The 27,379-nt window shown below is 38.4% G+C and overlaps 1 protein-coding gene across 1 annotated transcript; it reads left to right on the top strand.

Moving 5' to 3' along the window:
* Positions 1-7,083: 7,083 nt before the first annotated feature.
* Positions 7,084-27,006, top strand: Vmn2r117 (vomeronasal 2, receptor 117). Its single transcript, NM_001104581.1, has 6 exons — positions 7,084-7,280; positions 8,162-8,453; positions 8,739-9,551; positions 11,112-11,339; positions 15,381-15,504; positions 26,087-27,006. Exons 1-6 carry the CDS (start codon positions 7,084-7,086, stop codon positions 27,004-27,006), a joined length of 2,574 nt encoding a protein of 857 aa, NP_001098051.1.
* The last annotated feature ends 373 nt before the right edge of the window (positions 27,007-27,379 follow it).

Here is a 27,379-nt window from a genome sequence, read left to right as displayed (position 1 = left end):
TTCTGATTATGTTCACATATTTTGGCTCTCTTGCTTATGGTTTTGCCCTTGCCTCTCACCATCTGGTTATATCTGGTATGTCCTGGTTTGGGTGTTTCTGAATGGAGCCTGCCTCCTTTGTACCTGGGTTGCTTCAGGTCTTCTGGTAGGCCTGTGGCCTTGGCTGTAGCAGACATCCTGTGGGGCTTTCCAATTCCAGGGTCTTCAGAGGGGCAGAGAAGCTGCTGATCTGTTGTCCCGGCTACAGCAGATCTCCTTTAGAAGGCCCTGAGACTGTTTGTTCTTCAGAAGAGCAGTCAAGCTGTTGTCCTATGTGAAGGTTTTCTCCGGGGGGGTTGGGGGTGGGGAACACTTTGGACTGTGATTTCTCTTTACCCTTGTGCAGCAGAACTCCATGGAAGCTTTATGGGTCATTTCCCTATATGCTAAGGAGCCCCTGGGAAGTCTTCAGTGCGATAAGAAAACAAAGGGAGATGAAGGGGATAAAAAATGGTAAAAACAAAGTGAAGGTATCACTATTTGCAGATAATATGATCATTTTTTAGCAACCCCAAAAATTCTACCACAATTTGTTTAAACATAAAAGATGAATACAACGAGTGTACACTAAGATTCTGCTCTTCAATATCTTCTTAATGTGTTAAAATTATAGGAAACCACATATGAAATTTTAGAAATAAGAAGAGAAACACAGTCAAAATCTAATAAGGAGAAACAGCCCCCAAAACTTTCTTAATATGTGTGAAATTCAAATAACTCTGGCCATCAAATTTCTCTCCATTTCTCATATTATTATTGAAGAAATAAGTAGGTATTAACCGTATTTCTTTGTATAGAAACTGCCAATAATGGTTAGTCTATAGTATGTATACATCTGGGACCAATTTATTAGTGTTGTATTTCATTTGTAAAAATTATGGGACTTTCTTTCCTGTATTAGGATGTTTATTAATATTCCTGAAATACCACAGAGATAAGAATACAGATTTACATCTGAAGAACTTGTTTTGTGATAATTACTAGCTTTCATGTGCAGGTTGGGAAGAGAACTGCAGCCCTCCAGAAGAACAGGCTGTACTCTGAAGTATCGCTGGTTAGAAATCAGTTGTCTCTGAAGTTCTATTGTCTCAATTCTAGCTCTTACATGTGAGAATGTTAATCTAGGCACCATGAAATTGAACTCTAGTGAGAGATCTTGACCCCTCTACTCATGCTAAGTCCTTACTGCTAATATTTTCTTCCCATGTGTGCTCATATCAATAGGAAACCAGATCCTATATAATGTGTTGTGATAAATTGTGAGTTCATTTTGTGTTTCCAGTCTTTTCAAATGTTATCTTGAAGTACTAAAATGGCTTATATTTAAGATCACTAGCTATTCATTCAGAGAACCAAGGTTTAATTTTCAGCACTACTATGGCTCATTGCTGAGTATATTTCCATATCTACGAGTTTTTAATTCCACACGCACTGAGAATGCATATGATATACAAATATATGAGGACAATCTCCTAAATACATAAAATAAATATACGAGCCAAGAATATTCAATCAATATAGTAGATGATTGAAAGCTCAATAATTACTAAGAAAATTCTAATTATTTAAGAACCATAAATGTAGTTAAATTTTATTCTGAAATTTTACACTTCTTTTTTTTTTCAGTTTTCTTTTTTTTTTAATTAGGTATTTTCCTCGTTTACATTTTCAATGCTATCCCAAAGGTCCCCCATACCCACCCCCCCAATCCCCTACCCACCCACTGCCCCTTTTTGGCCCTGGTGTTCCCCTGTACTGGGGCATATAAAGTTTGCAAGTCCAATGGGCCTCTCTTTGCAGTGATGACCGACTAGGCCATCTTTTGATACATATGCAGCTAAAGACGAGAGCTCCCGGGTACTGGTTAGTTCATATTGTTGTTCCACCTATAGGGTTGCAGTTCCCTTTAGCTCCTTGGGTAATTTCTCTAGCTCCTCCATAAGGGGCCGTGTGACCCATCCAATAGCTGACTGTGATCATCCACTTCTGTGTTTGCTAGGCCCCGGCATAGTCTCACAAGAGAGAGCTATATCTGGGTCCTTTCAGCAAAATCTTGCTAGTGTATGCAATGGTGTCAGCATTTGGAAGCTGATTATGGGATGGATCCCTGCATATGGCAATCACTAGATGGTCCATCCTCCCGGAGCCAAGGAGGCTCCCGCCGCCGGGGCCTGAGGCAGAAACCTCTCGGGCCGGGCGGACCCCTGTGCTCTCACCAGGAAGGTGGCCGGTTGTCTCAATTTTACACTTCTTAATGTACATGTTTTTCAAACACTATATATAAATCAAATGATAATGAGCAAGCGATCAATTAATCATTAACTTTAGAGAGGAGAGAATTAATTGGAGGGTAAATATTGGAGCTGTTCAAGGGAGTAAAGGGAAGCAGGAAAATTATATAGTCATATTTTAAATTTCAAAAGCAATAAAGCAAAATAACAAGAATGAGCTTTAATATAATTACGTCTTCAAAAAATTAATCCATTTGTGGAAAGCAGCACTTCTATAAAGTAGATTTTTCCATGTCCATGAGCATGGAGTTTATGTCTTTTCTCTCAAAGAAGATGAAATTTCTTAAGTCATATGGGAATAGATGCAACAGTCACTAAATAACTGTTGAGATCATGAAAGAATAGAAAACATCCCATGTGAAAAAACTTCTGACATAAGAAGTGACAATAGAAACAGAATTAAGCCTGGATTTTAAATGTCAGCATCCTGAAAATAAAGCAGAGTTCACCACTCCATCAAAGTGTATTCCCTGAAAGTATAACAACCACATGATATATCTATTAATCATATTATAAATGAAATATCTTTATTTTTCCTTTAAGAATTCATTGTACTTCATGGCAATGAAATCTTTGTATTAAGCCAGAATCAACTTGTGGAATATATAATTGCAAAAGAAATCTGAGATCATGAATCGATAACTGAGGATGGAGATGAAAGCCATTGGTACAGCACATGTGTTACATTTCTGCAAAAGTTAGGACAATGTTCTATAACATTAGACAAATGGACAAAATAAGACTCAAGTATAGCTACCAAGGCATTTTATGAAGCCACTGAACTCGAGATAATAGCATTGTAATAAAGTGTTTGCCTGATACATATGCAGTGATGGACTAATCCCTGTAAACAATCAAAATGAAGTGAAAGAAAAGAAATGTATACTAGACATTAAGTAAATGTTTCATTACGTGTGTGTGTGTGTCTGTGTGTGTGTGTGTCTCTGTGTATTGTGTCTATATGTCTATCTTTGCTTCACTTTCATGTCTGGTGCTCATGTAGGACCAAAAGTGGCATGGTATTTCCTAGAACTGGAGTGAGCCACCTTGTTTATGAAGGGAATCCAAACAAGTTTCTGGTAAAGCAACCATTAGTATAAATCAGGGAACCATCTCTTCAGATACATATTTGCTAAGTATTTTAATAATTTCAAATATGGACCCACTTTCTGGCATGTACCTTCCTCCAGGGCAGATCATCACTTGTCTGCTCCTCTGAAGACCCCACTGTCTGAAGGCCTCCCAGGAGACCAGGTGCATGTAAGGCAGTAGAAAAAGGACCATCCCAAATATTGAACCCCATGTCTGGCATGGACTTTGTATTGAAAAAAAAAAGGAAAAATTCACTAAGAAAAAGTTTCAATATAAAACATCTATAACCCAAATGGAAGGGCACCCACCATTCATAAACGAAACTTTACTAAAGCTCAAAACTCACTTGACCAACATAATAATAGTAGATTCACCACCCCCTTCTCAGCAATGTATAGGTCATGGAAACAAAAACTAAACAAAGACACAGTGAAACTAATAGAGTATATGAACCAAATGGATTTAACAGATATATACAGAATATTTCACCCTAAAACAAAAGGATATACCGTCTTCTCAGAACCTCTGCATACTCTCTCCAAAACTGACCATAAAATCAGTAACAAACCAAGCCTCAACTTAAACAAGAAGATTGAAAAATCCTATGAATCCTATCAGATCAACATGGACAAAAACTAGATAGATTTCAATGACAACCAAACAAGAGAAAACCCACAAATCCATGGGAACTGAAGAATGCTCTACTCAATGATTAACTTGGTCGTGAAAGAAATAAAGAAACAAATTAAAGACTATTTGGAATTGAATGATATTGATGACACAACATACCCAAACTTATGGGACACAATAAAAGCACAGCTAAGAGGAAAATTCATAGCAGTAAGTGCCCTGATAAAGAAATGGAAGAGATCCGCTACTAGCAAATTACCAGCACACCTCTAAAACAAAGCAAGCACACTCAAGAGAAAGAGAAGGCAGAAATAGTCAGACTCAGGGCAGAACTCAACCAAATAGACAAAATAGAATGATACAAGGAATCAACAAAACCAGAAGCTGCTTCATTGAGAAAATCAACAAGATAGATAAAGCCTACACAAATTAAGTAAAGGTCACTGAGACAGTTTCCACATTAACAAATTAGAAATGAAAAGGGAGACAGAAAAACAGAAACTGAGAAAACTCAAAAATCATTCAGATCCTACTACAAAAGATTACTACATAATCAACAAACAAACCTTGAAAATCTACATGAAATGAGTGATTTCCTAGACAGATGCCACACGCAGAAGTTAAATGAAGAGCAGGTAAAATATGTAACAAGACCCAAATCTCCTAAGGAAGTCAAAGAAGTCACTATAAACCTCCCAATGAAAGAAAAAAAAAAAGCCCAAGTCCAGACATGTTTAGTCCACAGTTCTACCAGATTTTCAAACAAGAGCTAATACCAATACTTGTCCCAATACTCATCACATCAAAATATTCCATACAATAGAAACAGAAGGAACACTACCTAGCACATTCTATGAAGCTACAATTACTCTGATAAATAAACCACACATAGATCCAACAAAGAAAGACAACTTCAGACCAGTTTCACTTACAAATATCACTGAAAAAATACTCAATAAAAATCATGCAAACTGCATCCAAGAACACATCAAAACCGTCATGCACCATGATCAAGTAAGCTTCCTCCTAGGAATTCAAGGTTGATTCAAGATATGAAAATCCATTAATGTAATACAATATATAAACAGTTTCAAAGAAACAATCCACATGATCATCTCCTGGGATGCTGGAAAAGCATTTAACAAAATCAACACCACTTCTGGTTAAAACTATTGAAGAGATAAGTTATTCAAGTCCTATACCTAAACAAAATAACAGCAATGTACATAGAAATAACAGCCAATATCAAATTAAATGTAGAGGTAATTGAAACAATCCCACTAAAATCAGGGACAGGACAAGGATGTCCACTCTTCCCATATCTATTCAATATAGTATACTGTCTTAGTCAGGGTTTCTATTCCTGCACAAACATCATGACCAAGAAGCAAGTTGGGGAGGAAAGGGTTTATTCGGCTTACACTTCCATGCTGCTGTTCATCACCAAAGGAAGTCAGGACTGGAACTCAAGCAGGTCAGGGAGCAGGAGCTGATGCAGAGGCCATGGAGGGATGTTCTTTACTGGCTTGCCTCCTCTGGCTTGCTCAGTCTGCTCTCTTATAGAATCCAAGACAGCCAGCCCAGAGATGGTCCCACCCACAAGGGGCCCTTCCCCCTTGATCACTAATTGAGAAAATGCCTTACAGTTGTATCTCATGGAGGCATTTCCTCAACTGAAGCTCCTTTCTCTGTGGTAACTACAGCTGTGTCAAGTTGACACAAAACTAGCCAGTACATATACCAATTTCTAGCTAGAGCAATAAGACAAAAAAAGCAGATAAGGGGGATACAAAATGGCAAAGAAGAAGTCAAGGTATCACTCATTGCTTATGATAAGACAGTACACACAAAGAACTCCAAAATTTCTACCAGTGAAATTTGATAGCTGATAAACAACCTCAGCAATGTGGCTGGATATGAAATTAACTCATACATAATCAATGGAGAAAAGCAAACATAAACTAGAAGAAGGAGATGTAAACAATGTGTTGATCTATGAGAACTGAGGGTCACATTTGAGGATCATGTTTTAGAAATCAAATAAATAGTCAGGTTAGTTTCTTATTAATCATTGGTAATATGAGCGCTAGGTCTTTTTTAGTTTTGAAATGAGCACACAGATCAAGTATTATCTGGAATTTGATGAATATTTAAAAAGCAAGAGGCGTGAGAGCACGTCAACAAATGAATGTAAATAAATAAAATAATTAAAATTAACCAAATTTATCTCAGCCTTTATGCTATAGATTGGAAAAAATAGAATTCTAACAATACAGGGGAATATTCTAAATGTACTAAAATTATGATTAATGACTTTAATAAAAATAAATATATGTAAGAAAAATGTGGTCCTGTGATAATCTGGATAGTTTTGGATACAGCAGAATTCAGGTATTTCTAGACTGGACATAATTTTTAATTCTCAAGACAATGTAAGTACAGACTTTGTTTAGATATTCTGTATCTGTCACTGCTGCATCCTTGTCCATACTGCATTCTCAGTGGATATCAAATGCTCTAAAACTGAGACTGATTTTCCTTCTCTGGAGATTTCTGACACAAAGACCAATGTGTAACAATGACCTCAGATTTTGTGAGGCCTTCCTGAGCCATTAATGCATGTCTCATGCTGGATCAACTAACAAAATCCATTGATATTATTTAAGGTGTTCACAAAAACAGATTTTGAGGCAGTCCTGGGACCAAATTTTCACAAAGTGGAATCTTTCCAGGGACCTTAATTTCCTTAAACATGTGTGATGTCAACCATCAAGCTACACCATCCTCATCTGTATTATCAACCAAGTTTATCACGTGCACAGTGGACATCAGGTGAAGATCCTCAGGAGAGAGCATCAATGATTCCTCCAGGGGTGAGGAAACACCTGTAGAAAGGAAACATGAATGCATGTGTAGCATCTCCCTGGGACACAGTGTTAATAGTACATGGGAATATATTGGTACCTGTTTGATTTGCTGATCTGTTTGGCACTCCACAATCAATTCTGCCCAGGCTCAGAAGAGGAAAAATATGTTCACCTTGATTTTCCTCTTCTGGCTCCTGAACATTCCACTTCTTGTGTCTGATTTTATTTATCCGAGGTGCTTTTGGAAGATAAAGCAGAATGAAGACAAGAATAGAAACCAGGGAACAGAATGCACCTTCATGATTCATGCAGTACAACGGCCTGTGGAGAAAGAGTATTTTAGTCATATATTGAATATACAGTAAGTGCTTTTGTGTTTTCCATGTACAGTCATCATGAATGTTTCCCAAGACTACTGAGGATGAGGAGCAAAGCAAAGCTATGAGGCTTTTCCATAACAGGAAAGAGCTAGAAATATTTTTAGCAACTTAATGATATATTACCAATTTAAATTGATAGAGTATTTTTTTAATCAGCCTCACACTTAGGAATGGAAACTCAGCAATAAAACAAATCTGGACCTGTATATGTCACATAAATACCTCTCCTAGGCAGTTTCCATTTCACAACCAATGGTATCTTATCAAAAGAATGCCCATAAATTTTCTACTATTTTACCCTATGTGTTTAGGCAAATGGCCATAGAGTTTTCTGATGGTCCTTCCATCTCAGTGTAGATTCTCGTGCATGTTTTGGGGCCATTAATATTGGAGACACACATAGCTGTGCATATTCATCCACTTTCTTAAATTTCCTCCATGTGGTCCCTGTTTATGTACAGATGCTGCATCAAAAATTGAACTAAGATAGCTGTTCACTGTGAAGTTTATATTTTGATCTGTACAAATGCGTTGGCTTTAACAACTTACAAAGTCCAGTTCTTTACTTTCTCTCTTTAGAATAAGGATGCAATATATGGACTATAAGGGATCTGTTTGTGTTTTTTGAAAAGTGATGTTATTACTAATAGTGGTAACATCTCATTTATGAAAGATGACCTTTCATGAACCTTTCAAGGTTTAATGAACTTCCAGCTTCTTTGTCATCTCAACCACATTACACAGATCATTTCAATCTTTATGGGGTGGGGACAATAAAATCCACTGGAGAATTGTCCTTTTATTGACTACAAAATGTTATCTGTAAATTGCTGTCAATTATAAACACTGTAACCTTTTATAGAACTCATACTGAAAACCACAAGTATGCTCTGGCTTTGGCTTTTTCCATATATGAAATCAACAGAAACCCTGATATTTTGCCAAATATGTCTCTAACATTTAAATTCTCAAACTACAACTGTCACTGGAAATCCAAATATAACAGTTTCATTCATTTGAGTTTACAAAATCATGATATTCTCCCTAATTATATGTGTAAAGAATTCACCAAGTGTGCAATGGCACTTACAAGACTGAATTGGGCAACAACTGTGAAACTTAATACAATCCTAAACAACTTCATGTCTCAGCAGGTAAGTGTGTGTGTCTGTGTGTGTGTGTGTGTGTTTATTGAGACAGAGTGGGAATCCTGACATGAAATCATATATTTGTTGGTGCCAGCCTGACCTTACTTGGCCTGGGCAAATCTAAGTAGTTCAAGGGTACTATCACAGACTTGATTGGTTTCTCCATTTCCTTATATGTCATGTAGATGAGGGAGAAAATAATGGCTAGCTAAGATTTCTAGAACTGTGCATAAAAATATGTTTACAAGTTCTAAGAATTCATTGTACCTTGTGCTGGTTTTTGTTTTCTAGTTCCTTCAGATTACTTATGGACCCTTTCATCCTGTCCTGAGTGATCATGAAAAATTTCCCTATCTATATCAGATGGCTTCTGACCATACATCTCTAGCCCTTGCCCTGGTATCCTTCATAATTCATTTCAGTTGGAACTGGGTAGGGTTGGTCATCTCAGACAATGATGAAGATATCCAATTTCTCTCCTATTTGAGAAGAGAGATGGAAAAAAATACAGTCTGCTTTGCCTTTGTCAACATGATTCCAATGAGCATGAATTTATACATGTCAAGAGCTGAAGTGTATTACAACCAAATCATGACATCATCCACAAATGTTGTCATCATTTATGGTGACACAGACAGTACCTTAGCTGTGAGCTTTAGAATGTGGGAATCTCTAGGAATACAGAGACTATGGATCACCACCTCACAGTGGGATGTCAGTCCTAGTATGAAAGACTTTACATTTGGTAACGAATATGGGACTTTTGCTTTTGGACAACACCATAGTGAGATTTCTGGGTTTAAACATTTTGTCCAGACATTGAACTCTGTCAAATGCCCAGATGAATATCTGGTAAAGCTGGAATGGATGCACTTTAACTGTGAGGTCTCAGCCTCTAAATGTAAGACACTGAAGAACTGCTCATCCAATCACTCATTGGAATGGTTAATGGTACATACTTTTGATATGGCTTTTATTGAAGGGAGTTATGACATATACAATGCTGTGTATGCTTTTGCCCATGCACTCCATCAGATAGCTTTTCAAAAGCTTGATAATCTGCCCAAGGACAATGGGAAAGAACACAATTATAGCTGCAAGAAGGTAATGTTTCTACTGTTAGATGATGTTTAGTGTTATTAATGATATAGTTATAAGAGACTATAAATGCCCAAACCAAGTGTGCTAGAAAATGTTTTCCAAAATACAAAGAATATTTATTGAGCAAGTAAATCATTATATTAGTATAAGACTCTAATGTTAAGCAAATATACTATAAGGCATAATCTGTCCATGTAGACCTGTGATTTTGTTACAGATTACCTGAATATCATCATACATGTTCTAATACTGAAAACATACTAAGCCCATGCTCATGAGTCCACTGAAAGATGAGTTGTTGTTCATTAAATCTCAAGTACATTTATATCATTGTAGGGTATTGTTTTAATTAGACATCCAAACTCCTGCCGTTCCCACTCTAGCCTAGTGGTATCACTTGGTGTTCTGATAGTATTTACACAGAAATTCATGTTAGAATTCAGTTCATTACATTTGTGTGTGGTGATGTGTGAATGTATATTTCTCACTTCCTATTTGTATGTTTCTATGTTTCTCTATATCTGTGTGTATATCTATATCTGTGCCTATTACTAGATATAGATGATTGATATGTATATGAAGAGATATAGATATATACATATATAAAGACAGAGAGACACACAGAGAGAAACAGAGAGAGATGAGTCATATATAGAAACATTTTGCCAATCTGCCTATCTATCTGTCTAAGTCAGTTAAGAAAATATTTGTCTGTTTCCATTTCTTTCTGCATGGTGGATTTTGTCAGAATGTATATTCCTTTGTACAATTATAAATGCATGCATCGCCGGGTGTGGTGGCAAATGCCTTTAATCCTAGCACTTTAGAGGGAAAGGCAGTCTGATCTCTGATTTCGAGGCCAGCCTGGTCTATGGAGTGAGTTATAGGACAGCCAGGGCTATATAGAGAAACCCTGTCTCAAATAAATAAATAAATAAATAAATAAATAAATAAATAAATAAATGCATCTGCATGTGCCTGGGTTTTGTGTGTTTTTGTTGTATGTTTTTTCATTTTTGTCTGATTGTGCATGAGATCATAAATTTTTCAGTGTATCAATGTCACTCTATGTGGGGGTATCAATACATGTCTATGTGAACCTATGAATATTCCTCTGTGCATGGGTTTTGTGTGTGTGTGTGTGTTTGTGTAAAACTGAGTATGTGTTTTGTGTGTATCAGTGTCTATTTGATGTTTTTGATGCATAGTCTGTGTCTGTGTGTATGTGTGTTTTTATACATGTGTTTGGACATGTATTTGAATGTTTCTGTAGATAAGTGTGTGCTTGTGATATGTATGCATCGCTAAATGGATGCAAGTCTCTTTGTTTCATGTGTCTGTGTTTCATACTGCAAGTATATTTGATCTCTACACATATGTTTGTACTTGATTGGTAATCTCTTAGAGAACTAAAATAACAGCAACATTATAATTTTGTACATCCATTGAATTTCACTGAAATTTTCACTGGCATAGTGTCAATAAAGTTGTCTTTAAGAGGAAATAAGAACATATTTTCTTACCTTAAGAAAGAGACTATATATTATTCTGACTGTCTTTCAGCTGTATTCCTTTCTGAGAAAGACCCAGTTCACTAATCCTGTTGGGGACAGAGTAAATATGAACCGAAGAAACAAACTGCAGGAAGAATATGACATTTTCTACATTTGGAATTTCCCACAGGGCCTTGGACTTAGAGTTAAAATAGGAATGTTTAGTCCATACTTTCCAAATGGTCAACAGGTACATTTATCTGAAGATATGATAGAGTGGGCAAAAGGAAGTGCACAGGTGGGTTCAGCCTAATTGTACTAATTTAAATTGAACTGTCAGTGTGTGCATCCAAACTTCCTTGAAACTGGTGAGGTAAAATTGATTACCATGTGCAAGACTGATTTGTAGCATCCTATACTATGTTTATTTTTTCATGTTTACGTCCCTTTTTAGTAATTCATTGAGGATTTCCAACATTAATACAGTGTATTTGTTTCATATCAGATACTGTTTCATGCCTTTAATATTAACTTAACTGTTTTAGAAAATAGTTTATATTATTTCCAGTATACTGAGCAATATACTATTAGTCCACATATTACTCTTACAGAGTGAGTTTCCATCTTATGACAAACCCTTTCAAAGGATGTTTAAAGAATCTGGTTCTTTGTAAAGAGAGAGTAAATGCATCAAATCTAAGTCACTGATTTTTATTATATAGTTTTTAAACCTGCTTAACAATTAGTCCTAAATTTCCTACACCTCTACATAACCATACATTAACATTTTATAACAAATTTAGATACCTTATAAACTATACCTTGTCTTTTTCTTTTTCTTTTTAAAAATTTTTTATTAGGTATTTTCCTCATTTACATTTCCATTGCTATCCCAAAAGTACCCCATAACCCACCCCCCACTTCCCTACCCATCCATTCCCACTTTTTGGCCCTTGCGTTCCCCTGTACTGGGGCATATAAAGTTTGCAAGTCCAATGGGCCTCTTTTTCCAGTGATAGCCAACTAGGCCATCTTTTGATACATATGCAGCTAGAGACAAGAGCTCAGGGATACTGGGTAGTTCATATTGTTGTTCCACCTATAGGGTTGCAGTTCCCTTTAGCTCCTTGGGTACTTTCTCTAGCTCCTCCATTGGGGGCCTTGTGATCCATCCAATAGCTGACTGTGAGCATCCACTTCTGTGTTTGCTAGGCCCCGGCATAGTCTCACAAGAGACACTTATATCTGGGTCCTTTCAGCAAAATCTTGCTAGTGTATGCAATGGTGTCAGCGTTTGGAAGCTGATTATGGGATGGATCCCTGCATATGGCAATCACTAGATGGTCCATCCTTTTGTCACAACTCCAAATTTTGTCTCTGTAACTCCTTCCATGGGTGTTTTGTTCCCATTTCTAAGTAGGGGCAAAGTGTCCACACTTTGGTCTTCGTTCTCTTGAGTTTAATGTGTTTAGCAAATTGTATCTTATATCTTGGGTATCCTAAGTTTCTGGGCTAATATCCACTTATCAGTGAGTACATATTGTGCGAGTTCCTTTGTGATTGGGTTACCTCACTCAGGATGATGACCTCCAGGTCCATCCATTTGCCTAGGAATTTCATAAATTCATTTTTTTAATAGCTGAGTAGTATTTCGTTGTGTAAATGTACCACATTTTCTGTATCCATTCCTCTGTTGAGGGGCATCTGGGTTCTTTCCAGCTTCTGGCTATTATAAATAAGGCTGCTATGAACATAGTGGAGCATGTGTCCTTCTTACCGGTTGGGACATCTTCTGGATATATGCCCAGGAGAGGTATTGCGGGATCCTCCGGTAGTACTATGTCCAATTTTCTGAGGAACTGCCAGACTGATTTCCAGAGTGGTTGTACAAGCTTGCAATCCCACCAACAATGGAGGAGTGTTCCTCTTCCTCCACATCCTAGCCAGCATCTGTTGTCACCTGAATTTTTGATCTTAGCCATTCTGATTGGAATGAAGTGGAATCTCAGGGTTGTTTTGATTTGCATTTCCCTGATGATTAAGGATGTTGAACATTTTTTCAGGTGCTTCTCAGCCATTCGCTATTCCTCAGGTGAGAATTCTTTGTTCAGCTCTGAGCTCCATTTTTTAATGGGGTTATTTGATTTTCCTGTATTTCTTTAAGTGAGTTATTAATTTCTTTCTTAAGCTCCTCTACCAGAATCATGAGATACAATTTCAAATCTGAATCTTGCTTTTCTGGTGTGTAGGGGTATCCAGGACTTGCTGAGGTCAGAGTGCTGGGTTCTGATAATGGTGAGTGCTCTTGGTTTCTCTTAGTAAGATTCTTACATTTGCCTTTCACCAATTGGTAATCTCTGGTGTTAGTTGTTATACCTGTGTCTGGCTGGAGCTTTTTCCTCCTGTGATTCTGTTAGCCTCTGTCAGCACTCCTGGGTGTCCAAGTCTCTCCTGAGTCTCAGTGGTCAGAGTACTCTCTGCAGGCCACCTCTCCTCTGGTGGGGAAGAAGCACAGGTGTCTGGAGCTCAGATCTGCTTCCTGGCTGAAGATGAGGCCCAGAACAGGGCCTGTCTCAGAAGCTATGTTTCTTCTGCAGTCCGCAGGCTCTCCTGCACATGCTGGTCTCTCCTGAAATAATTCTTGACCAAAAATCTACCAACAGATGTCAGCAACACAACTAAAATATTAGTCAATGTGCCCAAATAACTTCATTCTATGAATGCAAGTATGGCTCATCAAATGAATATAAGTTACATGTAAAACATCACACAATCAAACTTAAAGATAGAACTATATTTTATACAAAAACATGCAGAAAAAAGCTCTTAATGCAGTCTACCATCATTTCAGAATTTAAAAAAGAATAAGCCAAATCTGACAATCTATGAGAATACTTGTTTCAATAAAGAAGACTTCTTTCTTTCTTTGTTTCTCTCTTTCTTTCTTTCTCTCTTTTCTTTTTTTTTTTGATTTTTTTTTTACATTTTTATTTCAAAACTACTGATGATATTGTACCACATGGACAGGAGAATCAAAGAATTTCAATTAAAATCAGAAGTGAGAACAAGATTTTGTAGTGGCAGGTGTCTTTCATCTACATCTCTGAATTAAGAGTCAGGAGTATCTCTCTGCATTTGTGGTCAGTCAGACTTTTGCATTGACTCTACTCAAACCTGGGCTGAAATGGATACTATGCCTTAAATGAAGAGCAGGATGTGGACAAGGAAATGTATGTTCAGAACTCATCTTAAAAATAGTCTTTATATTCTTAGTGGGAAAATGAATAATAAAAAATACAGTAAAAGAAGGAAAACCTTGTGCCCTGATCTATAAAGGAAGCTAAGTTCTACTAATACTGCAAAGAATATGGCAACTCTGTACCTGCTAACCACAAATGCAATAGGACTCATCATAGGCTGCTGTTGATATCTTTCCTCTTTGTTCAGTTTTGCTGTCCTAATGTTGTTGAGGTTATTTTGGTTATATGATATTTGAGGCCTTATTTCCCCTGTTTTGTATGTCCTTTACACCTAATTTGCTACAATTTGCCGTTATTAAGCAGTAACTATAAGCAAACTGAGGAGGAAAAGGTCGATTTGATTCATAGATTAAACTCAAGGGAAGAAAAGGCATGGCCCTGGATAATGCAACTGAAACAGAGTCACTCAAGGAGCTCTGTTTACTGGCTTGTTCTGTGTGATTTCTAATGTATCACTGCCTACTGACAACTCTGCTCCCAATAGGCTTGCTACTCACACCTCAATTAACAATTTAGGGATCTGGAGAGATGGCTCAGCGGTTAAGAGGACCGACTGCTCTTCCAAAGGTCCTGAGTTCAAATCACAGCCACCACATGGTGGCTCACAACCATCCTTAACGAGATCTGATGCCCTCTTCTGGAGTGTCTGGAGATAGCTACAGTATACTTACATATAATAAATAAATAAGTCTTTAAAAATATTTAATATATGATTCACATATATGATGACAGACTAACCTGACAGAGATAATTTCTCAATTATGATTTTCTGTGCCTTTACACTGCATTATGTCTCTGGTGCCAAGAATTAACTAGAATAACCACCTTGAAACCTCTGTAGTGTTTTCACACAGGAGGCTTTCATGGTTTATTCTTGAATTCCAAATAGTTGGGAAACAAGTCAACTTTTACTCAATTTTTCAATATTGATATCTGTCCTCATAAAATGCACTAGGTAAAAATCTGCTAAATCTGTTGGTGTATATGAAATTAGTTTCTTAATGTCATACACAATTATAATATAATTATGGAAGGTTAAATAAAACTCCAGTTAGCAGCATATGTCTACTTTTCATTAGGTGCCAACTTCGGTGTGCAGTGCTGAATGTGGTCCTGGATCTAGAAAATTCAGGATGGACGGAATGGCAGCATGCTGTTTTCATTGCAAACCCTGTCCTGAAAATGAAATTTCTAACGAGACAAGTGAGTATTTCCTGCTAGAATAAGTTCTTCAAAAAAAATTATCATCTTGCTACAGTATTGGAACAATGAAGTAGTTTAAAATGAAGCTTAAAAACAAAATACATCTCTGTCCTAAGTTAGTTGTTATAGGAATACAATGATTTAAAATGTGCTTATTAAGAAAAAAAGTAGAAATTGTCCTACATCTTTAATTTCTTGAAAATTCATAGTAAATGGCATACTCTCAAATAGTTTTGATAATAAAATTTAAGTGTACTCTACACAAGATATTTTCTAGTAATTAATACTTTCTAAAATATATATGTAGATCATGAATATTTAAATAATGTATTTATTTTGACTTGATATATATGGTTTTACCTAAGGCCATGCTTACCTTGCATGTATAGAAGAACATGGAAGACAATAAAAGACAAAATAAGGCATGTGGGTATGGATAAACAAATTCCAGTCCTCTGTAAGATGAAAGAACATGGAGAATAATAACTTGTAAAATTATAAGATATTCAAATGAGTATATTCTTCTTTTAGACAATATTTTGAGTACTAAAGAATACTCTTTTTCAAAAGTTCAATGTATTTTAAATTTAGAAAACTGAGGATCACTCTGGACTCATGATATGAAAATATGAATGGTCCTCAAGTCATTACTACTATGTATCAAGCCAATTTAGATTTCTCCTCAATAGAACACATTAATATTGAGTTCTTATTTGGTTTTGTATGTGTATTTATTAAACAACTTGTTTTTCTTTATATTTTATTATTAAAATTAATTTGTTTTTTTAAAATATTTTTATTACATATTTTCCTCAATTACATTTCCAATGGTATCCCAAATGTCCTCCATACCCTTCCCCCCACTTCTCTACCCACCCACTCCCCCTTTTTGACCCTGGCGTTCCCCTGTACTGGGGCATATAAAGTTTGCGTGTCCAATGGGCCTCTCTTTCCAGTGATGGCCGACTAGGCCATCTTTTGATACATATGCAGCTAGAGTCAAGAGCTCCGGGGTACTGGTTAGTTTATAATATTGTTCTACCTATAGGGTTGCAGATCCCTCTAGCTCCTTGGGTACTTTCTCTAGCTCCTCCATTGGGGACCCGGTGATCCATCCAATAGCTGACTGTGAGCATCCACTTCTGTGTTTGCTAGGCCCCGGCCTAGTCTCACAAGAGACAGCTATATCAGGGTCCCTTTAGCAAACACTTGCTAGTGTATGCAATGGTGTCATCGTTTGGAAGCTGGTTATGGGATGGAACCCCGGGTTTGGCAGTCTCTAGATTGTCCATCCTTTCGTCACAGCTCCAAACTTTGTCTCTGTAACTCCTTCCATGGGTGTTTTGTTCCCAATTCTAAGGAGGGGCATAGTGTCCACCCTTCAGTCTTCATTCTTCTTGAGTTTCATGTGTTTAGCAAATTGTATCTTATATCTTGGGTATCCTAAGTTTCTGGGCTAATATCCACTTATCAGTGAGTACATATTATGTGAGTTCCTTTGTGATTGTGTTACCTCACTCAGGATGATGCCCTCCAGGTCCATCCATTTGCCTAGGAATTTCATAAATTCATTTTTTTAATAGCTGAGTAGTATTTCGTTGTGTAAATGTACCACATTTTCTGTATCCATTCCTCTGTTGAGGGGCATCTGGGTTCTTTCCAGCTTCTGGCTATTATAAATAAGGCTGCTATGAACATAGTGGAGCATTTGTCCTTACCGGTTGGGACATCTTCTGGATATATGCCCAGGAGAGGTATTGCTGGATCCTCCGATATTACTATGTCCAATTTTCTTAGGAACTGCCAGACTGATTTCCAGAGTGGTTGTACAAGCTTGCAATCCCACCAACAATGGAGGAGTGTTCCTCTTTCTCCACATCCTCTCCAGCATCTGCTGTCACCTGAATTTTTGATCTTAGCCATTCTGACTGGTGTGAGGTGGAATCTCAGGGTTGTTTTGATTTGCATTTCCCTGATGATTAAGGATGTTGAACATTTTTTTCAGGTGCTTCTCTGCCATTCAGTATTCCTCAGGTGAGAATTCTTTGTTCAGTTCTGAGCCCCATTTTTTAATGGGGTTATTTGATTTTCTGGAGTCCACCCTCTTGAGTTCTTTATATATATTGGATATTAGTCCCCTATCTGATTTAGGATAGGTAAAGATCCTTTCCCAATCTGTTGGTGGTCTTTTTGTCTTATTGACGGCGTCTTTTGCCTTGCAGAAGCTTTGCAGTTTCATGAGGTCCCATTTGTCAATTCTCAATCTTACAGCACACGCCATTGCTGTTCTGTTCAGGAATTTTTCCCCTGTGCCCATATCTTCAAGGCTTTCCCCCACTTTCTCCTCTATAAGTTTCAGTGTCTCTGGTTTTATGTGAAGTTCTTTGATCCATTTAGATTTGACCTTAGTACAAGGAGATAGGAATGGATCAATTCGCATTCTTCTACATGATAACTGCCAGTTGTGCCAGCACCATTTGTTGAAAATGCTGTCTCTTTTCCACTGGATGGTTTTTGCTCCCTTGTCAAAGATCAAGTGACCATAGGTGTGTGGGTTCATCTCTGGGTCTTCAATTTGATTCCATTGGTCTACTTGTCTGTCACTATGCCAGTACCATGCAGTTTTTATCACAATTGCTCTGTAGTAAAGCTTTAGGTCAGGCATGGTGATTCCACCAGAGGTTCTTTTATCCTTGAGAAGAGTTTTTGCTATCCTAGGTTTTTTGTTATTCCAGATGAATTTGCAGATTGCTCTTTCTAATTCGTTGAAGAATTGAGTTGGAATTTTGATGGGGATTGCATTGAATCTGTAGATTGCTTTTGGCATGATAGCCATTTTTACAATGTTGATACTGCCAATCCATGAGCATGGGAGATCTTTCCATCTTCTGAGATCTTTAATTTCTTTCTTCATAGACTTGAAGTTTTTATCATACAGAACTTTCACTTCCTTAGTTAGAGTCACGCCAAGATATTTTATATTATTTGTGACTATTGAGAAGGGTGTTGTTTCCCTAATTTCTTTCTCAGCCTGTTTATTCTTTGTGTAGAGAAAGGCCATTGCCTTGTTTGAGTTAATTTTATATCCAGCTACTTCACCAAAGCTGTTTATCAGGTTTAGGAGTTCTGTGGTGGAATTTTTAGGGTCACTTATATATACTATCATATCATCTGCAAAAAGTGATATTTTGACTTCATCTTTTCCAACTTGTATCCCCTTGATCTCCTTTTCTTGTCCAATAGCTCTGGCTAGGACTTCAAGTACAATGTTGAATAGGTATGGGGAGAGTGGACAGTCTTGTCTAGTCCCTGATTTTAGTGGGATTGCTTCAATCTTCTCACCATTTACTCTGATGTTGGCTACTGGTTTGCTGTAGATTGCTTTTATCATGCTTACGTATGGGCCTTGAATTCCTGATATTTCCAAGTCTTTTATCTTGATGAGGTGTTGGATCTTGTCGAATGCTTTTTCCGCATCTAACGAGATGATCATGTGGTTTTTGTCTTTCAGTTCATTTTTATAGTGGATATCGTTGATGGATTACAGTACATTAAACTGTCCCTGCATCCCTGGTATGAAGCCTACTTTGTCATGACGGATGATCATTTTGATGTGTTCTTAGATTTAGTTTGTGAAGATTTTATTGAGTATTTTTGCATCGATGTTCATAAGGGAAATTGGGCTGAAGTTCTCTATCTTTGTTGGATCTTTCTGTGGTTTAGGTAACAGAGTAATTGTGGCTTCATAGAATGAGTTGGGTAGAGTTCCTTCTACTTCTATTTTGTGGAATAGTTTGTGCAGAACTGGAATTAGATCTTCTTTGAAGGTCTGGTAGAACTCTGCACTAAACCCATCTGTCCTGGGCTTTTTTTGGCTGGGGGACTATTAATGACTGCTTCTATTTCTTTAGGGGATATGGGATTGTTTAGATCGTTAACCTGATCCTGATTTAACTTTGGTACCTGGTATCTGTCTAGAAATTTGTCCATTTCGTCCAGGTTTTCAAATTTTCTTGAGTATAGCCTTTTGCAGAAGGATCTGATGGTGTTTTGGATTTCTTCAGGATCTGTTGTTATGTCTCCATTTTCATTTCTGATTTTGTTAATTAGTTTGTTGTCCCTGTGCCCTCTAGTGAGTCTAGCTAAGGGTTTATCTATCTTTTTCATTTTCTCAAAGAACCAACTCCTTGTTTGGTTAATTCTTTGAATAGTTCTTCTTGTTTCCACTTGGTTGATTTCACCCCTGAGTTTGATTATTTCCTGCCTTCTACTCCTCTTGGGTGAATTTTCTTCCTTTTTTTCTAGAGCTTTTAGATGTGTTGTCAAGCTGCTAGTGTGTGCTCTCTCCAGTTTCTTCTTGGAGGCACTCAGAGCTATGAGTTTCCCTCTTAGAAATGCTTTCATTGTGTCCCATACGTTTGGGTATGTTGTGGCTTCATTTTCATTAAACTCTAAAAAAGTCTTTAACTTCTTTCTTTTTTCCATCCTTGACCAAGGTATCATTGAGAAGAGTGTTATTTAGTTTCCATGTGAATGTTGGCTTTTTATTATTTATGTTGTTATTGAAGATCAGTCTTAGTCCATGGTGGTCTGATAGGATGCATGGGACAATTTCAATATTTTTGTATCTGTTGAGGCCTGTTTTGTGACCAATTATATGGTCAATTTTGGAGAAGGTCCTGTGAGGTGCCGAGAAGAAAGTATATACTTTTGTTTTAGAATAAAATGTTCTGTAGATATCTCTTAAGTCCATTTGTTTCATAACTTCTGTTAGTTTCATTGAGTCCCTGTTTAGTTTCTGTTTCCACGATCTGTCCATTGATGAAAGTGGTGTGTTGAAGTTTCCCACTATTATTGTGTGAGGTGCAATGTGTGCTTTGAGCTTTACTAAAGTGTCTTTAATGAATGTGGCTGCCCTTGCATTTGGGGCATAGATATTCAGAATTGAGAGTTCCTTTTGGAGAATTTTACCTTTGATGGGCATGAAGTGTCCCTCCTTCTCTTTTTTGATAACTTTTGGTTGGAAGTCAATTTTGTTTGATATCAGAATGGCTACTCCAGCTTGTTTCTTCAGACCATTTGCTTGGAAAATTGTTTTCCAGCCTTTCACTCTGAGGTAGTTGTCTGTATTTTTCCCTTAGATGGGTTTCCTGTAAGCAGCAGAATGTTGGGTCCTGTTTGTGTAGCCAGTCTGTTAGTCTATGTCTTTTTATTGGGGAATTGAGTCCATTGATAGTAAGAGATATTAAGGAAAAGTAATTGTTGCTTCCTGTTATTTTTGTTGTTAGAGTTGGCATTCTGTTCTTGTGGCTGTCTTCTTTTTGGTTTGTTGAGGGATTACTTTCTTGCTTTTTCTAGGGCGTGATTTGTGTCCTTGTATTGTTTTTTTTTTTTCTGTTATTATCCTTTGAAGGGCTGGATTCGTGGAAAGATAATGTGTGAATTTGGTTTTGTAATGGAATAGTTTGGTTTCTCCATCTATGGTAATTGTGAGTTTGGCCGGGTATAGTAGCCTGGGCTGGCATTTGTGTTCTCTTAGTGTCTGTATAATATCTGTCCAGGCTCTTCTGGCTTTCATAGTCTCTGGTGTAAAGTCTGGTGCAATTCTGATAGGCTTGCCTTTATATGTTACTTGACCTTTCTCCCTTACTGCTTTTAATATTCTATCTTTATTTAGTGCATTTGTTGTTCTGATTATTATGTGTTGGGAGGAATTTCTTTTCTGGTCCAGTCTATTTGGAGTTCTGTAGGCTTCTTGTATGATCATGGGCATCTCTTTCTTTAGGTTTGGGAAGTTTTCTTCTATTATTTTGTTGAAGGTATTTGCTGGCCCTTTAAGTTGAAAATCTTCATTCTCATCAACTCCTATCATCTGTAGGTTTGGTCTTCTCATTGTGTCCTGTATTTCCTGGATGTTTTTTTTAATTAGGTATTTTCCTCATTTACATTTTCAATGCTATTCCAAAGGTCCCCCATACCCACCCCCCCAATCCCCTACCCACCCACTCCCCCTTTTTGGCCCTGGCGTTCCCCTGTACTGGGGCATATAAAGTTTGCAAGTCCAATGGGCCTCTCTTTGCAGTGATGGCCGACTAGGCCATATTTTGATACATATGCAGCTAAAGACAAGAGCTCCCGGGTACTGGTTAGTTCATATTGTTGTTCCACCTATAGGGTTGCAGTTCCCTATAGCTCCTTGGGTAATTTCTCTAGCTCCTCCATTAGGGGCCATGTGACCCATCCAATAGCTGACTGTGATCATCCACTTCTGTGTTTGCTAGGCCCCGGCATAGTCTCACAAGGGACAGCTATAACTGGGTCCTTTCAGCGAAATCTTGCTAGTGTATGCAATGGTGTTAGCATTTGGAAGCTGATTATGGGATGGATCCCTGCATATGGCAGTCACTAGATGGTCCATCTTTTCGTCACACTTCCAAATTTTGTCTCTGTAACTCCTTCTATGGGTGTTTTGTTCCCATTTCCAAGAAAGGGTAAAGTGTCCACACTTTGGTCTTCGTTCTTCTTGAATTTCATGCGTTTGGCAAGTTGTATCTTATATCTTGGGTATCCGAAGTTTCTGGGCTATTATCCACTTATCAGTGAGTACATATTGTGCGAGTTCCTTTGTGATTGGGTTACTTCACTCAGGATGATACCCTCCAGGTCCATCCATTTGCCTAGGAATTTCATAAATTCATTTTTTTAATAGCTGAGTAGTATTCCATTGTGTAAATGTACCACATTTTCTGTATCCATTCCTCTGTTGAGGGGCATCTGGGTTCTTTCCAGCTTCCTGGATGTTTTGAGTTAGGATCCTTTTGCATTTTGTATTTTCTTTGATTGTTGTGCTGATGTTCTCTATGGAATCTTCTGCAATTGAGATTCTCTCTTCCATCTCTTGTATTCTGTTGCTGATGCTCGTGTCTATGGTTCCAGATTTCTTTCCTAGGGTTTCCATCTCCAGCGTTGCCTCACTTTGGGTCTTCTTTATTGTGTCTACTTCCCTATTTAGGTCTAGTATGGTTTTGTTCATTTCCATCACCTGTTTGGATGTGTTTTCCTGTTTTTCTTTAAGGATTTCTACCTGTTTGGTTGTGTTTTCCTGTTTTTCTTTAAGGACCTGTAACTCTTTAGCAGTGCTCTTCTGTATTTCTTTAAGTGAGTTATTAAAGTCCTTCTTGATGTCCTCTACCATCATCATGAGATATGCTTTTAAATCTGGGTCTAGCTTTTCGGTTGTGTTGGGGTGCCCAGGACTAGGTGGGGTGGGAGTGCTGCGTTCTGATGATGGTGAGTGGTCTTGATTTCTGTTAGTAGGATTCTCACGTTTGCGTTTCACCATCTGGTAATCTCTGAAGCTAGCTGTTATAGTTGTCTCTGGTTAGAGCTTGTTCCTTAGGTGATTCTGTTAGCCTCTATCAGCAGACCTGGGAGGCTAGCTTTTTCCTTAGTTTCAGTGGTCAGAGTATTCTCTGCAGGCAAGCTCTCTTCTTGTAGGGAAGGGGCCTAGATATCTGGTGTTCGAACCTGCCTCCTGGCAGAAGTTGTGTTCCACTCACCAGAAGTCTTAGGATCCCGTGGGGAATCCTGTGTGGGTCCTTGCAGGTGTCTGGAGACTCTGCTGGCAAGGCACCCCAGTGCTCAAGTGGACCAGAAGGGACTTGTGCCCCAGCTCAGGCTGGGTTGTCTGCTTCCCTAGTTAGTGCAGTCACAAGTCCCACACAATTGGATTGGAGCAGACGCTGTGTTCCACTCACCAGAGGTCTTAGGATCCCGTGGGGAATCATGTGCAGGTCCTTGCGGGTGTCTGGAGACTCTGCTGGCAAGGCACCCCAGTGCTCGAGTGGACCAGTAGGGACTTGTGCCCCAGCTCAGGCCGGGTTGTCTGCTTCCCTAGTTAATTCAGTCTCAGGTCCCGCACAATTGGATTGGAGCAGACGCTGTGTTCCACTCACCAGAGGTATTAGGATCCCGTGGGGAATCCTGTGTGGGTCCTTGCGGGTTTCTGGAGACTCCGCTGGCAAGGCACCCCAGTGCTTGAGTGGACCTGAAGGGACTTGTCTTAATTTGTTTTTTACACTCTCTGTTTTATTCTCCTACTCCTGATCCATCCTACAACTGCTTCACATACCATATCCCTTCTGTACCATCCTGTCTCTCCATGTAGATGTTTCCACCTCCCACCTGACCTGACCTCTAAACTCCCTGGGTCCTCCAGTCTCTTTAGAATTAGGGAAAAAGACTGAAGCCCTGAGGGCCAGCAGAAGGAATGGAAACAGGCATCCTCAGGGAAATAGGAAGTTGGGGAGACCCTCCAGAATGCACCAGAGAACTAGGAGGTGAGAGACTCTCAGGACTCAAAGGGAGTGTGACCTTAGATGAAATGCCTGACAGTAGGGAGAGGGAACGTATAAAGCCCACCTCCATCAGGAAGACAGGACATCAAGTGAGGGATGGGGTAGCCATCCCACAATCACAACTCTGACCCATAATTGTTCCTGTCTAAAAGAATTACAGGAATGGAAATGGAGAGGAGCCTGAGGAAAAGATCCAGTGACAGGTCCAAAGTGGGATCCAGCTCAAGGGGAGGTCCCAAAGCCTGACACCATTACTGAAGTTATGGAGTACTCAAAAGAAAAAATGGTCCGGAGGCAGAGGCAGGTGGATTTCTGAGTTCGAGGTCAGCCTGATCTACAAAGTGAGTTCCAGGACAGCCAGGGCTACACAGAGAAACCCTTTCTCAAAAAACCAAAAAGAAAAAAGAAAAAAGAAAAAGAAAAGATAAGAAAAAATGGACCTATTATGACTGCTCTCTGAAAGACCCAACAAGCAGCTGAAAGATTCAGAGGCAGATGTTTTCACTCAACCCATTGACAGAAGCAGCTGATCCCTGCTGTTGAATTAGGGAAGGCTGAAAGAAGTTGAGAAGGGCGATCCTAAAGGAGGACCAGCAGTCTCAATTAATCTGGACCTCTGAGATCTCTCAAACACTAGGAATGTGATATTAATGTAGTCATAAGAGGCCAAAACTTGGAAATGTTTTTAATTAATTTTTGCATTTATCAAGATACAATTTGCAAAACGAAAATCAAGAAGAGGGAAGACCAATGGGAGGATACTTCATTCCTCCTTAGAATAGGGAACAAAATACCCATGAAAGGAGTTATAGAGACAAAGTTTGGAGCTAAGACAAAAAAAATGGACTATCCAGAGACTACCCCACCCAGGGATACATCCAATAATCAGCCACCAAACCAGACACAATTGCACAATGCCAGAAAGACCCTGTTATAACTGTCTCATATGAGGCAATGCCAATGCCTGGCAAATATAGAAGTGGATGCTCACAGTCATCTATAAGATGGAACACAGGGACCGCAATGGAGAAGAAAGAGAAAGCACGCAAGGTGCTGAAGGGGTCTGCAACACTATAGGTGGAACAACAATATGAACTAACCAGTACCCCCAGAGCTCGTATCTCTAACTGCATATGTAGCAGAAGATGGTCTAGTTGGCCATCACTGGGAAGAGTGACCCCCTGGTATTGCAAACTTTATATGCCCAAATAGAGGGGAATGCCAGGGCCAAGAAGTGGGAGTGGGTGCGTTGGGAAGCAGGGCGGAGGGAGGGTATAGGGAACTCTTAGGATAGTATTTAAAATGTATATAAAGAAAATATCTAATAAAATGTTATTTTAGTCTATTTAAAAAATAAATAACAAAAATCAATATTATAGTTGTATAAATTTCAAGTCTCATTCTCACCATCATGCTTCCTTTATACAAACCCAATCATTTTCAAGTTAATGATACCTTCTGTTACTTTTATATGTAAACACACTCATAAATGTATATATCCATGATAAATGGCCAAAACAACACAGTAAAATAGGCAAAAAAAATATTTGTTGCTTTCATTTCCCTAATGTTGATCACCATTAACAAATGGAATGAATTATTTCATGAATCAGTGACTTTCAATGCATTCTAACCAACCATATATACTGAGGGAAATATCTAGAACTGGCCCCTGCACCAGGTGATCTCACTCACTAAGTCTCTCAGCCTGCCAACTAGCCAGCCCTGACAGGTCACATGTCTCCCACCAGACCATCTCTTGGAAGAGGCCTCTAAGTTTCTCTTCCTTTCATGCAATGCCCCACGCACCACTCATTAGCCATCTCAACGCCTAATTACCCAGTAGACTCAAGACACTGAATGCTTCATTAGCCAATCATATGTATGCATCTATAATAACATAATTTACAAATGCCAATACAATAATTTCAGATCCAAATGATGGTGATAAAGTTTTAACACAATTATTCTAACCTTTTGATAAACACCATGTCAGCCTCCGTTCTGGTTTCCTCTCTCCTCCTCGGGCCCCTCTGTCCCCTCAACTTGTTCTGACTCCCTTCTCCTGTACAAGCCTCCAACCGCCCTAATGTGATTGAACATGGAAAATGCTGAAACAGCAACCAAACTCATATGTTGCAAAATTTCTTCTATATGCTTAAGTGAAATATCCTGTCAGTAAAATTTCTAAAGCCACAGTAACAATATTTTCATTTCCCCATTAGATGTGGATTATTGTGTCCAGTGTCTGGAGGACCAATATGCTAACACAGAACAGAATCAATGCATTCGTAAAACTGTTGTATTTCTCAGCTATGAAGAACCACTGGGGATGGCACTTTCCTTACTCTCCTTGTGCTTCTCTGCATTCACAACTGTGGTTCTCGGGGTCATGGTGAAGCACCACAGTACTCCAATTGTTAAGGCCAATAACAGAACTCTCACCTATATCTTGCTCATCTCACTCATCTTTTGTTTCCTCTGCCCTTTGCTCTTCATTGGCCATCCAAATGCAGCCACCTGCATTCTACAGCAAATCACATTTGGAGTTGTATTCACTGTTTCTGTTTCCACTGTCTTGGCTAAAACGATTACTGTAGTTCTGGCATTCAAAATCACAGCCTCCCAAAGAATGATGAAGTACTTTCTAGTTTCAGGGGCAATTAACTACATCATTCCCATTTGTATTCTCATCCAAGTTATTGTATGTGCAGTCTGGCTGAGAGCTTCTCCTCCTTCTGTTGATATTGATGCACATTCTGAGCATGGACAGATCATCATCGTATGCCACAAGGGTTCAGTCAATGCATTTTACTGTGTTCTGGGATACTTGGCTACCCTGGCTATTGGGAGCTTCACTCTGGCTTTCTTTTCCAGAAACCTTCCTGGTGCCTTTAATGAAGCCAAATCCATAACATTCAGCATGCTGGTGTTCTGCAGTGTCTGGGTCACTTTCATCCCTGTTTACTATAGCACCAAAGGCAAGGTCATGGTGGCTGTGGAGATCTTCTCCATTTTGGCCTCCAGTGCAGGGATGCTGGGATGCATATTTGTTCCCAAATGTTACACAATATTGTTTAGACCAGACCAAAATTCTCTTGAAATGATCAGGGTGAAATCATCTTCCAATGCTCATGTTTCATAAATTCTGAAAGACAAATAGATGTTTCATAATCACCAAATATTGGATTATATTGCTATAACTATCTGGTTTTGGAAATACTCTCACTGTTTCCTCTAATGATATTGCCTAGCAATAACATGTCTGCTAATATTTCCATTGATCCAATATTCTTCCACAATGTTCAAAAAAACAATCTTCCTTTGACAGAAAGAGATAGTAGAATCCTGATCCATTCTAAGAGTTAGGGGAGTACTTCTAGGAACATAGTGGAAAGAGGAATATTTTTATCCACAGGTTGTTAGAATATTTCCAAAAATTGGATTGATGCCTCTTTTGGGTTGCATATGTAACTGAAGCTATATTTGCACATTATAAGAATAACAACAGAGGAAAA

The sequence above is a fragment of the Mus musculus genome, chromosome 17 (genome assembly GCF_000001635.26).
Source record: "Mus musculus strain C57BL/6J chromosome 17, GRCm38.p6 C57BL/6J".
Taxonomy (NCBI): Eukaryota; Metazoa; Chordata; class Mammalia; order Rodentia; family Muridae; genus Mus; species Mus musculus.
This window is presented reverse-complemented; position numbering and strand designations above follow the sequence as displayed.

Excerpts from the sequence above, each read along its gene's own strand:
- Vmn2r117 (NM_001104581.1), top strand. The coding sequence starts at position 7,084 with ATGTTCACCTTGATTTTCCTCTTCTGGCTCCTGAACATTCCACTTCTT. Across the intron at positions 11,340-15,380 it reads GGGCAAAAGGAAGTGCACAG|GTGCCAACTTCGGTGTGCAG; the intron begins GTGGGTTCAGCC and ends ACTTTTCATTAG. Across the intron at positions 15,505-26,086 it reads TGAAATTTCTAACGAGACAA|ATGTGGATTATTGTGTCCAG; the intron begins GTGAGTATTTCC and ends TTTCCCCATTAG.